Raw genomic sequence first — 16,919 nt, 5'->3', positions numbered from 1 at the left:
GATAGACTCAACTTACATTAAACCAAAAAGAGAAAATATTGCATGCAGATGTTCCTTAATCACTTTAATTTATTTTTTAATTTGCTTTTACAGATTTAGAGTCAAGACTTGGCAGTGCTTGGGGCCTTCACAGAGAACAGGGAATTTCACGAACACATCATTTCCGAAAAATCTCATTACAGATTGTAGTCAAAACCCAGAAGGGAAGCAAAGCCGCAACAGGGCCACAAGAAAGGATACTACTCACCTGAACACAATGCCTGCTATGAAGTAGAAGATTGCTAGTGTATCCATAACATTCCACAGATCTGAGAAATACTTACTGCCGTTCATGTACCACTGGGAAGGAAAAAGAGCACAAAGTAACCACAGCTGTCACTGGCCAGTTACACAGTGATCCATCTTCCCCTCATCTCTCCCCACTGGATGTCCTCATGGGTAAATATTCCACCCACTGCAATAGTAAGGATTGCTTCCTTGCCAAATTAATTTTTTGTCACACATAATAGGTACACCAGAGTTCAGATTGCTTTTAATTTCCCCCTCAAATTATATTTTCAATATATTTTATTTTTTAATATATCCAGCAATGCCAGAAATCTGGCAATGGGAAACATGTTTTTACCATTAACTTCTAATAGGACTATGGGTCAAGATTTTCTATGTTCAGAGCACCTTAACACATTTTCTCCTGCAGTCCAGATGTCCTAAGCTAATGTTCTTGCACTGGGACCAGTTCAGCACGTGGGTGACACAAGCATTCCACCACAGTGCGTGTTGCTGGGCTCAAAGGACATAACCCAACCACACGGGTGCTTCTGCATGGGGAGAGGAAGGAACAGTCCTGCCAAGAGCCGAGACTGATGTACTTAGTGCTCCCACATGTATGCATATGCTGCCAGGGGACCTCAGGGTAGATCATGGTATGCTCCAGCAGAACTGCTGCCAAAGGGGTCAAGGGAGTCTTGGTGTGACCCCCTAAGAGCAGATGAAACACTGCGGGGAGGCAGGAGGGTCACTGTTTTGGGGCAGTTGAAGTATTCTGGCTTCTCTTTCTTCACAGAGCTCATTCAGTAATCTGTCCCCGGCTACATGCACATGCTTTTGACCAAAGATGCAGATTTAATTTATTCTTTTAATTACTTGGCTCTCTATTTCTGAATTGCAAGTCTAGTGAGAATCTCTGCCCCTTCTCAGCTGACTGGTACTGCACCCTGGATCCAAAGTTTGTGCAAGAATCAACTTCTGGATCCAATTCAGAGGTGACTCATTAGGACAAGAAGCTTAACCAGGAGAAACCTCCACCAGACCTGAAGAAATAGACTGAGTCCCTGATCATAATTCTTTTTAATTTTCACTGAAATAATCAAAGCTTAGTGGAGTACTGATGAGTGAATCTCTAACTGGCGTATCCAAGGAAGGCAGTTCTGCTCTCGATACTATTACGGGAAATGGACATCAAGGGGAGTTTTCTTCTACATGCAGAAACAGCTGTAAGTGGAGCGCCCGACTTTGCTATTCCAGTTGTACAATTGTTGCATTTTCTTCACGAGGGGATGCATTGCTGAAGATGGAGAGTTGTGGCAGCTAGCAGGGTGTCAGGCTCACGATATTACCAGACACTATTTCAGCATCTTGGGACCCACACCCAACTTTCTTACTACTTAAGGTACCAAAGGCACTGAGTGGGGACAACATGTCTGACACTCATAATGTCGGGTTGTCTCTATCTAGTAAATCCCTAAATCAAACATAAGTTTTCTTGCTATACATGACAGTGAAGCGGTGTTTTATGTGAACAGCTAGGCACATATCGTCCAAAGGTCTTTCACAAAGCAATAAGCATATCACCGCGCTATAGCTGTATTAAATGTAGCAGGTTTAAGCCTGATGCCTCTTCTATTGAGGGCACAATTGTGGATGGGGGAATGGAAACAGGTTTTGGTCTAAAGCGGAAACAGAGAGAAAATGGAGGCAGATGTATGTAAACGAGTGAGACCAACCAAGACTGCAGCACAGTTCAGTCCTTCAAATATCAAGCAGTTTCCACTGCCAGGAGTTAACATGCACAGAGGTTCTGTCCAGGTTCCTTCTCCATTTGAGAAAACGGGGTTTTCCTGCTCACCCCACAGGTCTACCCACTCACCTGGCTGGAGACTACATCCATGTGGCTAAGAAGATAGCAGGAAAAAGGCATCTCCGATTTCACTATTGCCATGACAGCTCTAAACAGGATATGAGAGAGTAGCTCCAGCTAGTTAAAAATCTCTAGGACCATCAGAAATCAACACAGGGCTGAGCCCGTGGCTTACGGTTCAGGTACAGTTCAGTTCTCCTGAACTTTGAAACAATCTGCTTTAAATTTGGAACAATGTCTAGTAGCTGTCACTTCCACAGACACACCACTCTGATTAGAGGGCTGAGCTTTCCCCAAAACTAGTTATCTGCCTGCAGCAGCTACAATGGGACCCCAGGCAACGTTACTCTTCCTTGTCCTCTGATGTGAAAACAGAATCTGAGCCATCCCTCTTTTTTTTTCTTTTTTAAATTTAAGGACACAAATACTATTTTGACTGCAGAGTTAGACCAATGCACACACAATCTATCTTGGAGGAAGCCAGGGAGAATTTTTCCTGAGAAGCTTAGAGGACTGGGACACTACTCTGCAGTCTGCTCCTTAGTAAAGTAAGTTTGAGGCCAGGACACTGGCCTAAGGTAACTTTAAATCATCAAAAAATTCTCTGGTTTAGATGCCTCCACTCCCACAGTCAAATTGGAACAGTCTGGCCACCAGCTATTAATGAGATGACTGGGACCTGAAGCTGTTCTACCTACTCAGGGTAGTGAGAAATAGTGACATTAGTAGGAAAAAAGGTTTCTATCCCTAAGTCTTTCCCCAGGACTTTTGCTGGGTATACACGGGAAGTGCAAGGACAGGTCCAGAGACACCAGAACCTAAATCAGCAGAAACAAACACTCCATTAGCGTTTTCATTGCAACAGAGTCTTTTACTTTTTCCCCCATTTTCTTTAGCAAGTAAAGTTGCCTTAAGCAGGGTACCACCTTGACTATCAAAAAAGAAAGACCACACAGCAAGTTAAGCACAGTAATATCAACACTCAGCAACGTCATTTGAGCTCATGCAAGAAATGTTATTGCAGGGTGGTCTGATCCTGCAGATCACCCACACTCATGTGGAGACTGATGCCTTACAGGACAATCAGAAAGCAGCACTGCGTTGAAATCACACACCCATTTCTCTTCTGATTTCCCCAGCACCTTTCCACTTTTCTGAACGCTGACTGGTACAGACCAGCTCGCCTGAAAAACAATATATTTCATATGTCCCCTTACATATGAAGTGAGAAGAGTATCAGCTATGCAGCTGGCTATAAAGGCAGCCCTGTACGCTGTTAACCACACCACACCAGCACAAGCAATGCAGAAAGTCCAAAGCCGGTCCTTGGGACTAGGTGAAACTAACAAAAACTGTATTTATGATTAAAAGATAAACAGAAAAACATCATTATATGTTGCTCATTGGTAAAAAAAAAAAGGGGGGGGGTGGGATGTGGAGAAGAGAGGCAGAAATCACTTGATCTAGAGGTACACACCCAGATAAACATGTTAAATCCAACCTATTCTCAACTGCTTTGGCAATCCAAGCCAAGCATTCCTGAGAAATATCTCACTGGCATCAGATTATCTACACAGCCTCAAAGTCAATACACATTCCTCTTGTTGCATGGACACTGCACCTATTGGGGCACAGGCAGGACTTGCACATCAGGGAGTGGGGGGAAATATTCATTGTGCTTCGAGTTGCCTGAACATATCTCCCAAGAAGTGGTTCCCCTCTAACGTAGATGCAGTCTGCACTGCCTTACACTACTAGGAGGGAAAAAACCACAAGGTTTTTAATCTAGCACTAAATGTTTTTGGTTTGCAAGCGCTGCCTACTTGTCTCACTTCATCACAAAGAAGAATGAAGACCAGCACATAAAGGATTATCTCCAGGACGGTAGGTTCCTTCTGGAAATCCATAAGCAACACGTAGGCGAAGAGCAGCAGGAAAGCGATGTAGAAGATGACATTCCAGGAGAAGACCACAAAGGGGGAGGTGAAGAAAGACACATAATACAAGAAGAGTTTCTTACTCTTCTCCACAGGCTTTTTCCTGAGGAATTAAAAGAGGGAAAAGGTCTCAAAGCATAACTTTTATGCCTGGAAATATTTGTGCTCTTCATCAAAGTGAAAATGAGAAAGGTGCAAAGTCTAGCACAGTCTAACACTTTAAAGGTAATGCCATTCTGCATCCACTGACTTCAGGCACACAAGTAAATTGGCATATCTTAACTCCAGATAGAGTGAGGATACGATCTGTCAAAAGCCCATTTAGCCATTAAATATCTGTATTTGAGAGTGACTGAACGCTGGAACAGGTTCCCCGAGTGGCTGTGGAGTCTCCATCCTTGGAGATACTCAAACCCAACTGGACACAGTCCTGGGCAACCTGCTCTAGCTGACCCTGCTTTGAGCAGGAGGTTGGACCAGATGATCTCCAGAGGTCCCTTCCAGCCTGAATTGCCCTATGATGCCATGATTAATTGACTTGCTTCGCTTCTGCTAATGAGAAGACAGTTTATTACCTGAATGAGATGAAACCACAGCCTATTAAAGGGAAAAAGAACAGACACAGTATAATCTTCCAGTTCTTAGTATCTCTTGAAATCTCTCCATACCACTGCTTGGAAAGGAAATTCTGTAGGGGAGAAGAAAATATTCCTATTTGTTCTAACAGCAACAAAATAACCTAGGAATGCTATTGAAAGACATTTGATTTAGTACAAAACCCCAAAACTTTGGAGCTTTCAATCAAAATAACTGGCATTCCCGTTTCAACAATACAGAAAGCTTTCTGCACCAGTAACAGTGCGCTGGTTCCTTAGTCCAGCCATCTGCCAGTCTCCATGACGAGGAGTGCAAAGTGAGGCCAAGCAGGGCTCAACCTGATTTATAAGGCACTTCACACCGGGCAGTACATCCACACTGTGCATACATGGGAGCTGTGCCAAGGGCAAAGTCACTTCAGGCAGTTCGATCATCCAGCTCATTATGATTTACAGCTCTAAATCAAGTCTTCCCCTCCTGACTTAGCATTTGGGGGCAAATCAGCCACCTCCTATTTCATGGAGAGGAGCCACACACCCTGTTGGCCCACCAGCCACAGTCAGTGCTCTCTGGGATGCATTTCACAGCGCTGCAGACACCGGTTTGGTGAGCATGCTGCAGGACACAGCTACGCTGCCGTCGTGCAAAGCTCAGCGTTCACAGGGCTGCGAAACCTCACCCAGAGGCTCTCACTTCCACGAGGACAGTGTCTGAGCATTGGCCTTTCACAGACTGTTCGCGTGGATGTAGCATTTTCACAGCAAGAATATTCAGGGTTTTCTTTAACCTGCCCAGATCACAAGAGTTACGCTAATCTGTGCACTTTCTTTTCACGGCCATTACCTGCACCCCTGGCTGTGCAATGAATTGCTGGTCTTTAGCTTCCACTGCTAGTTCCAGACAGTTGCTCCCTCCCCAGGCTTCACAGGAATAAGTCAGTAGTTGCTCAGCTAGGTCTTCGTCATTGCTGTAGCACTCGGTGAACAGCTCTGGAGGAAAGAGGTAGTGCCACACTGAGCTCCAACTTCCCACCAACTTGGGTGCAATTATCTTCAGTGACTTCCAGAGTATAATATTTGTAATATTAAAGCATGCAGATACAAAAACTCTTTCCACGTTTTCAGCACGGTAAAATGATGTGTGCGTTGCTTTACAACCCCACTTGCACGTATTAAGCTTTCATACAGAATTCATGTCTGGATGGAAAACTCTAATACTAAATCAACTCACACAGAGAGAGCATTAAGTTGAGTGTTTGCACTAAAAAACAGAGTAAAAAATATTAACTTCTCCTACTCAAATGACTCTATATATCTGCTTGTTTCATCTTCTTTTCAGTCATTTAGCACTGATCTAATGACTTGGAGTCAATCTCAGCAGTCCCATATTAACAGCAGGGTTGAACAATAAGGGCAGAATCTGATGCTTTTTTCATGGGGAAATGCATGGCAAACAGAGTTGTTTTAGAAAAGCCACGAGCATCTTATTCTGCCCATAGATTTTTGCCATTAACAATGCACACAGAGTGAAAAAAGAAATCTTTTTCCAGCTCTGGACATTTCCCACTCGAAGGCCCTTCTGTCGGTGTATGTGTGACAGAGCACAACTGCCCTGAAGAGCGGTCCAGCCTCTTATAAAACACACCAGCCTCCACTAGAAGCTCTTCTCTCCAACAGCGCATTTTCCCAGGCAATTCACAAACAGCCGTGTTACCGTAGCTGCAGGGGTGCACACATACAGCAATAATTTCAGCTGGTGTTACCACATACACTGCAATATGCAGATAGATCTTGATAGACAGACTTCAATGGGACCTGTTCACTTCTCAGTGTCTTGCTAAATAACCAGGCCTGAGGGATGTAGAGATCTTTAAGAAAGTCTCTTTAAGCAGTTTTCGCCTTGTGACGTAGGAGATACTTTCTGGTAACAAGCAAGATACTTTCAGTGTGGCTTTGCGCCACTCCTTAGCAGATAGTGAAATAGCTCTGCTGATACACACACAAATAAAAATAAGGCTCAAGCTCAACAGGTCAATCTAGTCTCCATTAAGTCCCAGAAAAGGGACGAACATGGTCTGCTTTCAGGAGCAATAAAACAATATCCATCTGCGGAGATTTTCAAGATTTGGCTAAATGAAGCCATGCCTGACCTGATTTAGTCCTGATGGTACCACCACCACAACGAGAAGATTGGACTAGAGGCCTCCAGAAGCCCTTTCCAGCAATGTTCCTATGGTTTCCTGTTCAACCTGCAAGGCTATGACTCTTCAGCTGCCACCTAATCCAACTTAGGGTGGTGACAGCAAATTGCTGGGCAGCAATGCAGGTAGAGATCCACTGTTTTCTGCACCAGGCAAGAGAACAAGGCCATAGCCTGTAATAAAGCCCCAGAATGCAACACTGTGTTGTATCTCCTTCCAAGTTTAGGAACCAAGGTCCTGCACCACTGGGGGCACCACAGATAAGCTTGACTTTGTCAAGTTGTGAGTGCTACGAATTAATCCCTGCTCTGGTATCTGCCAACTGTACTGACTTTCATTTGTGTGTTTCTCTGAATAATTTGCAGAATAACTAGACACCGCGGAAATGTCAGCATTATGGCTCCAGAAAATAGAAGTCCTAAAAAAAAAAAAAAAACCAACAAACCAACATCCCCCTGCTCTCTGGTCACTCATTACCCTCATTAAATAAGAAACTATTAGGTCACTCCAGCCCATGAGATGCAGAGCTCAATTCTGAATCACTGACAATCCTTGAAAATGAAGAAACTGAAGATCACACACAAAAGAAAAAAACTTGAGCGAGATCTGCATTCTCAGTGAGTGACAGTATTGCTTGTCATCTTGGAATAAGGACGGTACATGATTTTGCAGTTCAGAATTCAGGAATTCAATCCACTTGTTACCTGCAATTTGCTCTCACTCCCCAAAAGTACTCCCGCAAATTTGAAAGGTGGCTTATTCCCAACTCATGCAGAAAGCTTCTCTTATTCTATATTCTCCTTCCTATTTCTGGGCACCCTTCTTCTTCAGCCTCGCCATTAGAGCTAGGTAGCTTAATTCCCAATGAAAGAAATTCTCCACCCAGAAAAACCCCCACAACATCCACTCTTGGAGGCAAGCTGTTCAGACAGGACACACAGTTGCTACTGGGAACAGATGGTGTGGAAGAGATTTCCAAGCAGTAAAACCACATTTTGACATTGAAGGGAAACATTTAATATTGGCTATCTAGTTTTCTAAATAAAGCTTGCTTTCTACTTCCTTTTGAGATGTCATTTCTCTTCTTTCAAAATCAGGCTGGATTTCTGGGCAGCATTTCAGGCCTGGCATTTTGCTGAACAAAACCAGCACGTTATCAGATTTCCTTTGCAGAAAATAAAAACATCACTACACAATCATTGCTATACATCAGACCTGGAGATCATTAAAACCAGTAACGTTCCAAGAAAGGAAACCATTTCCTGATCTCTGACCCCTCCTATTAAATTTCTAAAGGACTTAAAGAAGGCACTTACCTACTGCTCTTGTCTCATACTCATTAGCGAGTTCCTCAGACTCACCAGCAGCATTTATATCATTCTTCACCTTTGCCATGCTTTTCAGGAGCTTACTGGCTCCCAGGGCTGCCAAAGTGCAACCTCTGGTCTATGGAGAGAGAAAGTTAAGTCATGCAAAGCTCTCTGCAAAGGGAACGTGACACAGTCTTTAAAAATGTGCCTTTTTTTTTGCAGCTGCTCAGTTTCCAGTCAAGACTAGGAAATGAAGATCCAGTTCCACAAAACGAATGGTAAAACCAGTGTACGGGTTCGATAACAACCTTGAGAGCAGCCTGACAAAGGTCTTGTGTTTAATACTTATATATCAGCTTTGCATCTCCAGCTGAAGATTCACAAAGAAGGTCTGCTCTGTCACGAGCTACACTACCATTTTCACTGTCCACCAGTCTGGACCAGTTGGGTGTACCCAGAACTGCCCAGACTACGTTAGTCCATTCCATTCAGAACACCTACACGTGCAGAGAGTAAGCACTCTGATTTCAGACACGAAGACCAATGTGAGCAGGGGCATCCATTAGCTTTGCTTGCATCAATCTCACATTTACAGCCTGCAAATTACGTATTTGCTACAGTCATCACTAAATGTACCGTCAAATCAAAATTAGAAGTGGATTTCAGTCAAATACCTGTGATCAGAACACATCCATATTGTGGAATGGGTGGGAACTCAGCATCCAAGCTTGAGCACAGATGAGAACATAGCACTATAGGTAAATGCTAGCTTGGACTGCTGACTCACACGTGACATTACGGAAGTATGAAATCCACACCCAAACACAAAATGGGTAATATTAAACCTACTTACAGAGTCATCTAGCAATTATCTCTTGTGGTTTTGTGTTTGAAGACAGATCCAGAGCCTTCAAAGGCCTACAGACCAAAGACAAGGAACACTACTGTACTGTTTGCAAAGAGGAATAAAGGAGAATTCAACTTACTTGCTCCCAAATGACTTTAGACAACTCTTTCTTGTTCTGAAGAACTGACCAAATAAACAGAACTTGCAACGGGTGCTTTGTGATAGGACACTCATCCTGAAAGGAAGAACAACTCCTCAGACCTAAGCTCACCAAACTGTTTTCAACTGGAACAAATCCCAGCCTGCCACTCTCCTGTTTTCGTATTTTCTTCCTTTTACAGCCAGCCCACCGATCCTCTCTCTTGGCTATCTGGCACTTGTCACACACTAGTGTAAGTTAGGTTACATTTTATGTTTATATTAAAGCTTTGTATTTTCCTATTTGATGTGGAAGAATCAGCTTCCCTGTTTTTCCTGAAGTTGGCATTAAAGGACATTTGGGTCAAAGTCACTTTCTGCTTTAATCCATGCAGTTCAGATAGCTTCATTCACAGCTTGACTTTGTATTTAGAGAACACAGATTAACATTCTCTAAAAGGAATACTAACTTTATATCGATATGCCTTTTGTGTTTAAGCAAGACCCTGAACTCCACAAAAACTTAAACAGAGAGCAATTTCTATACCACCATCTTCTTTGCATTAGAGCAATGAGCACCTGGGGATGGCAAAGTCATCACAAAACTACTCCTGAGCAACAAAACTTTTAAGAACCAGAACCTTTAGTGGATATTCTCAAAGCTAACGAGCATTTTCAAATCAAGCTTCCCCTGAATGTCACATCTGTGGCACTGCATCTCCAAAGTCAACAACGGATTTCAAAATTTTCCTATCCGATGCCCAAGCTCCAGTTTTGAAACTCAGATGTGGATCTGATGTTTGGACCTACTCTGCTGTGATAACTAAGAAGTCTGGTTCTACCTGGCAATGAAATAAAGGTCAGAAGGTGCTTGACTTACCCTTGCAACAAGCAAGGTTTAACATGCAAGGGTCTGTACCAAAATATAAGAGTCCGAATTCCTCATGCCCAGGTGGCACCTCTGTATCCGACTCTGAATTTACATTGGTATAAATTACAACATAACTAGAGCATCGATTGCTCTGATAGAAAATATTTTAACTCAACACCCAAATAAACTCAGCCATTTTTCTTATAGTTAAACAACCCTTACATGCATTTGTAAAATGGGACAGTACGTTAAATGTAAAACAAGACTGAGACTATTAAAGCAAATCCTGCTGTAACAGAAACAAAACATAATTTTTGGTTTTTTTCTTTCAGGGGATGCACAGTGGAATCAACCTGTTCATCACTTACTGAAAGATTTATCTCCATCTCATCCTTGCTATTTTTGTCATCTCTTTTGAGACCTCTTCGGAACTCTTCAACCATCTTCCACACAAATGTGAGGAGTGCATCATTATAGGAGTTCTTTGCAATATGCAGGTTCTTGAAGACCAGGCTGCTGAAGTTGTTGGTGTACAGCTCTCTAAGGACCTCTGTGGTAAGGAACTTCTTCAGATTCAAGCCATTTTCCAGGAAGAGGCGGACAAATTTGGGCCTGTCTTTCACTAGGGCTGTGAACATGACGTCCTGAAGGTCAGCAGACTAGGGAAAAATGGAAAAGCAAATATTAGGGAGCATGCAAGACATGTAAAGCTTACCTAAGGGCCTGACATATGTGGCTTACTGCCACACTTTCCTTCATGCTCCCACATTTTCATCAGAATCAGTTTTTTCTGTATGCAGTTGCCTTTGTTGGGTGGTCTAGAGTACTTCTGGCAAGGGCAGATAACCTTTGCAATCAGTGGTGTCAGTACAAGGAGGAGAAGACACTCTTACTTATCATTACAGAGGTTAGGGTGCTGAGATAGTGGCTGCTCTTACGATGTCTCTCTTCCCACTGATCCCCTGTCCCGTGTCACTGTACTCAGACAGAAGTGGTCTGTACCTCCCAGTTTCGGTCATTGGTGAAGATCTCATCACTGGCCAGGTCCAACTGGTTCCACTCCAGCAGCAGCTTTAGCTGCCCGTTCCAGTTATCTCTATCATGTTCATTGGTGCTGAAAGCTGCAGAGGAACAATCCTCTAGGTAAAAGGCTAGAGACAGAAGAGCTTCTTGGCATTCTTATTCATCTCTGCTTTTCACACTCGACCCAACAAGACCCCTATCAAGTGTCTTTCTCCAGATTCCTGCACATCATCTTGATTAGGTTTCAGAGGATGCTGGAGCCTTAGACACATAGTTATGGTCCAAGATGGGCGACAAACAAGCTGCTAGGGGCACATCATCAACCAAAATCAGCACAACGTTTCCTTCAGACTCCTCAGTGTCCTGCATACTCTACACAGAAGAAATTCTGCAGGATTCCCAACGGAGCCCGACACAAGAAGTGTTATGAGAAGCTGCAAGGCTTATGGGCTCTCTCCGTGCACGGACAAGAAAATTAGGTCTGCCCAACAACCTTCACTACTCTGGAGTAGTAGAGAGCCCTGATCTGAATTACTCACATTAGCAAGTCACTAGGGTTGCTCAGCTTCCTGACCAACTCCCTGTCGTGTTTCATACTGGCATGTTACTCTCAGAGACGCTATCCCAGCATCTCCAAAGCTCTGCTGAATGCCATCTCGATTATCTGGACCGCATTCTGATCTCACCCACTAAGAGATCCCATAATGCTGCTGCGGGCTGTCCACACCACTGCAGATGAAGACAAGCTCCACACTGTGTCAGGAGCTTAAACTCCAGAGAAATGGCACTACTCTAGGGAAGGATATTCTTGAGAAAATATATAGCCATCTTCTTCCATCTATTAAAACACAAGACACAGAAAAACAATTACTTGCCTTTGTACAGAGCAAAAGAAATGGCATTGCTCACAATTTCATCTCCAGCCTCTTCTATTTTGATAACTGTCAGTAAGTGAGGGTTCTCAAGGACTTCTTTGATCTACAAAAAGGAAAAGTTCCATTTCAAAGCAATCTAGGCTGTTTAGCAGTTCATCTAGAGCATCTTTTAAAGGAAATTTCTCCTCACATTGCAGCAGAGCTGCTTCTCATGAGTCCTATTTCCACGTACAGTTAAAATTTAATCAAGTCCAGATAGAAGTAGATAATGAGATTTATTTTAAAGTCACCAAAGTACAAGATTAATTATCCTCTGAACACACAGCAAATAACTGTGATTCCCTATATGCAGAACACCATAACCAAAAAGATACAATCTCAGTAACAGAAACTACTCCAAGAAAAAACAGATTGTGACAGCCCAAGTTTCAACAAAAGTCTATCAGTGTATTACAGACCAGCTTCTACTATCTTGTGCTTTCTCAAAAATGGAGATCATTTCTCACATAACCAAGCCTCATGAAGTTAATTTCATTCTAGGACATAGAAAACAAATAATCTTCGCCGTTCTTGACTGCAGGATGAGGTATGTTCCAAGGCAGCTCAGCAGAAATTGTGAAGATTGTGGCCATGTTTCCCAAACAGGGAAAACTGCCTTCAGCACCTCCACATTCCCCAGTGAAGAGCTCCTGCTGGAAACCAGAGGCTCATGGTCTGCTCAGAAGGCAGTTCTTCCTCTTCAGGTTGGGACACCATAGCCCCCAGGGTCAAAGTGCAAGTTCAGACTCAGTTTCTGCAGGACTGTCTCTGCAAAAGGCCATGCTCCATTTCTGCCCTTTTTCCTGTAAGCTTCTTATTATAGAAGTAGAAAATTGTTGAGGTTGGAAGACAGCTCTGGAGAGCTAGTCCAAGCCCACTACTCAAAATAAGGTCAAGTGGGGCAGGTTGCCCAGTGGAACTTGCAGGTTGCCCCGAGACTTGCTCTGCCAAGCTCTGACCAAGAGCTTTGACTCAGACCTTACCAGTAACAATAGCTCCTGAAACTTCAATAGCACAAGCTTTGTTTGGCTCATATAAAAGAAAATACAGATGGAAGTTTCAGTGTCTGAATTCCTCTCTGGGGCCTGCAAACAATTTGCAATGGTACATTCATTAAGAAAAAAAAAAAGTGAAGGGGGGAAAAAAGCTGAGAGAAGGGGCCTTCAGCGTACAGGAAGCAATATAACATTTTCCATCCCCCATTATGAACTTCGACTGAGGTTTGAACATGCAATCAGTTCCCACTCCCTGCTCCCCCCTGTGAGCAGGGGTAGGAGATAATTAAGCAAGAGAGGAAAACAGAATCAGACCCCAGGATAAAGCATTGGGCAGTTAATTGAGAAAGTCAATTAGCTCAAGTTAATGGATTGTTCAGTGAGCTGAAGTGTTGTTGGAACTAAGACTTCTAAAAAAATAACAGAACATTAAGATTTTTCTGGAGCTCCATTTTCTTCTGTCTCTATTAAGAACAGAAGTAGATCTAAAACCAGGTCCATCCAAAGGTCAGGTAACCAAAGAGTTGCAAGAGTTTCCTGAGACTGGCCCATGCAACCCAAGGCAGCAGGTGCTCTCGTCACTTCTCCGGTTTTCCCAGTCTCCAGAAAACTCTCTCATAATAAACAGTTACATGTGGGATCACAACAGTGACTACATCTGAAGGCTCTGCCTCTGGTCAAAGAGGCATAGAAAAGCAAAAGAAGAATTTGCTGGTGTATGTACGATGTTGTACCTTCAACTGCATCCCACGTGCACAGTACTAGTAAGTCAACGCTAACAGAGTCCCGGTGGAGATGCTGCTGTGGCGAAATACTGACCCAGTAAGCCTCTAGTCCTAAACATCCCACTCCTAGTCCATATGGGAAATCTGTCTTGCCCAGTATCTTTAAGGGATGCAGAAAGAAAGACAAGAACTTTTGGAACAAATGAGAGAATCCTGAATTTAAATTGCTACAATTTGGAAGGCCATGGGGTAGCAGCAATGACCCTTTGTCCCTGAGCAATCCAGCAGGATTTAGCAGCATGAGGCCCAATTCAGCAAATATCCAATTTCTCCAGGAACTGCAACACCAACCAGCACATCAGCCGAAAGACACATCCAGCAGGAATTGCAAGCATCCAGGGAGCAGACCGTTAAAAAACATCTGGCCTTAGCTCTCCTGTGCCCAGACCTAAACTGAGACACGTGCTGCCTTTCCAAATCAGCATGATCCCCCATGCCTTTTGTTCCAATCCCTGTAAAACAGAAGAGTTCGGAATTTTTCTTTTTCAAATCCCATTAAATGCACACCTCAGGGATATGTCAAGGCAAGGAGCCCTTTACATCCTATAGGAATCACCAGAGAGCAACATCCCTGATTTGGAAGTCACTGGCTGCTCCTGACCTCCTGTTTCCTCCACCCTTCTCCTACTTTCAGCGCCATAGCTCTCTGCAGTCGCATACTCTTACCCATTTGATCCAGCTTTCAGTCTCCTCTTCCGAGAGCCTTGAAATGGTGCGAGGCAGATACCTGAGCAAGCTCTCCTTGACACATGAAGAAGCAAGAGTGCCTTCTGCCTCCATCAAGCTAGCGATAACGTCAGCGATCCGGCCAGAGCCTTCCACCACAACACAGGGAATCTTACTCTTGATGGCCACGTTGATAGACTGGGGAGCCAGAGAGGGGGAGTTGACCACTTGAAGCATGACTGTGTCATTAGAGCCTACTATTCATTGAGAAAGCCTAGAGATTTTAGGTTTGACTTAAGTGAGTAAAACAGAAACCCACAGTCCAGAGCAGTATTTTTATTCCTACCCACTGATAACTTGTGCTAACTCTTTAAAACAGCATTCAACTAATTAAAGAGGGCTGTGAAGAGTCCCACAGAAACTGAGGGACAGAAATCACCGTCTGGCAAATTTTAGAGCTGATTAGCAGATCAGGAAAATTGCCAAGCAGAAATGGCACTCAGGACACATTACAACACTGCCTAGCTACAGTCACAGCTGTTTTATGGCACAGCGTTGTTCAACTAACACCACAGCTGAGCGCAAGGCTCTGGCTTCATTTGCTGGAGATGCAAGCTGCAGTCTTTTAGACAGAGATCACTTCTGTTACACCATAAGAATTTTGAACTCCAATGTTACTGAATGTCTCCAAGTAGCTACTTAGGTGATTTCTCACATAGCAATGTTGTACACAGCTTGTCAGCAAGAAAAAAAAAAAAAGGGTGCTGAAATAACAGTGGAAGGACCATTAGCCTTCCTGTTGCAAAGACCGTAACAGGAGAAAATGACTTAATTTGCATCACTACCATTGAGAACAGTCACCAGAACAGAAGCTGTCTGCCAGCAAGTTGTACAAAAGGAGTCAGTGCAAGTTATGGTCAGCCACTGGAAAGACAGAACATCTACTACCTACCTGAAGAGAAAGCTTCATGAGAACAAAAAAAACCAACCAACCAAAAAAAAAAAAAATTCAACTCTGATTGACTCAAAATCAGCTTTGAGTCATCAAAACTGTGAGCACGTTATTCCTGTCATTTGGACAATGGGACCATGACAAAAACAAGATATTTTTTCTTGACAGCTAGATCAAAGTGGTCTTCTTAAGAAGGGCCCAGCTAAAGTGGATGTTTTACATCACAGGAAGTTTAAAACAGAAGCTTGAAACAAGTTTACTTCTCCTCTGCTAAAGCGAATTCCTGTCTTCATGCACCAGTCACAGAAGCTGAGAAAGGAGTCTTTCCTGGCCAACACTGCTAAGATTAAGGCAAGGACAGACATCCACAGCACAGAACCTGCCGTGTCACTTTGGGCCGATCAGAGACTCAATTTACTCTTTGAGAAAATGGCTTCACCTACAAATGAGCGAGAAGGCAGACACAAATGTCTCTGTGTACTAGTAACACCGATAAATAGCCAAGACACTGACATGAACCCTTAACTGAACTATTATCCAGTTACTTTTCAGAGGAACCTCTTGCTAGGAATTATGCATTTGATTTAACAAGGCTTTAATCCATTCTGATTAGATAGCTAGTAAGTCTGTGTTGTGTATCATTTCTTAACAGTGGGTTTGAGGTCTCCATAATATCCCTGTAATCACAAGGCTGCCCAAGTCACTACACCACATGGCGTATAGAAACAGCTCCTTCTGTGATGACCAAATCCTCTCTTAAACACTGGTAATTTGGAACTAAAAGGAGAAATGGGCAATTCAACATGTCACTTTCAGTAAAGCTTTGCTCCAAAACCTGAATGGATGCTTTCATTTCATCTTGGGACCTCTGATTAACAAAGCGAACTCAGCATCTGTATTCACCTACAATCTCTCTGTGGACAAAGTGAAAATTAATCATGTGAATGGAACCAAAACACCCAGCAAACGTACAGGGAGGCTGGGATAATGATCTGAAATTAGAGTGGTTCAGACTAATTGATTAACGTTAGCAATGAAATGGTAACAGAGACTGTGCTTTGAATTCACATTGTTTGTCATTCTGACAGGTAGAACCTCAATTAGCCCCAAAATTAACAACATAGCTCTGGTCAGAACACAGAGTACCAAGATCACCTCTTCAAAGGAGATCATTAGTAACATCACCCTGCTTCAGTTTTGCCGACTCAGACACCGACATACTCCTTTCATTGAACCCTACCCTCTTGCAAAACCCAGACCCTTTCCCAGCTCCTTCATCCCAGGCTACGGACCTCCTCTCGCTGCTAGTCAGAGCCATCACGTCCTCACTGCTGCTGTCAAAAGTCAGTTTAGAGCAAGCTCTGAGCTGGAGCATCTCCAGCACAAGCTGATCTTCCCTGTATATTACAAGAAAGCACTAATCCCCACTGAACATGGGCAAGCCAAGTTTTCCCAAACATAAGTTTAGGCAAATTTGTACAAAAAGGATCAAGAGATACATGGCCGATGAAGACTCTTCTGATTGCTGCTCAAATAAACATAAGAAA

The 16,919-nt window shown here is 43.3% G+C and overlaps 1 protein-coding gene across 1 annotated transcript in view; it reads right to left on the bottom strand.

The window, feature by feature from the left end:
- TRPM8 (transient receptor potential cation channel subfamily M member 8) overlaps positions 1-16,919 on the bottom strand; it is a gene marked incomplete at its 5' end in the record, with an annotated part of 41,743 nt that overhangs the window by 12,050 nt on the left and 12,774 nt on the right. The window contains 10 exons of the mRNA XM_082001878.1: positions 248-339; positions 3,961-4,177; positions 4,650-4,762; positions 5,515-5,660; positions 8,188-8,317; positions 9,168-9,263; positions 10,406-10,696; positions 11,040-11,158; positions 11,936-12,038; positions 14,421-14,618. Coding sequence (XP_081858004.1) covers positions 248-339; positions 3,961-4,177; positions 4,650-4,762; positions 5,515-5,660; positions 8,188-8,317; positions 9,168-9,263; positions 10,406-10,696; positions 11,040-11,158; positions 11,936-12,038; positions 14,421-14,618 — 1,505 coding nt within the window. The remainder of the gene's footprint in view (positions 1-247; positions 340-3,960; positions 4,178-4,649; positions 4,763-5,514; positions 5,661-8,187; positions 8,318-9,167; positions 9,264-10,405; positions 10,697-11,039; positions 11,159-11,935; positions 12,039-14,420; positions 14,619-16,919) is intronic.

This window comes from Phaethon aethereus, assembly GCF_964289735.1.
Source record: "Phaethon aethereus genome assembly, chromosome: 6".
Lineage (NCBI taxonomy): Eukaryota > Metazoa > Chordata > Aves > Phaethontiformes > Phaethontidae > Phaethon > Phaethon aethereus.
Note: the sequence above shows the minus strand (reverse complement) of the source record. Positions and strands in the feature narration are given on the sequence as shown.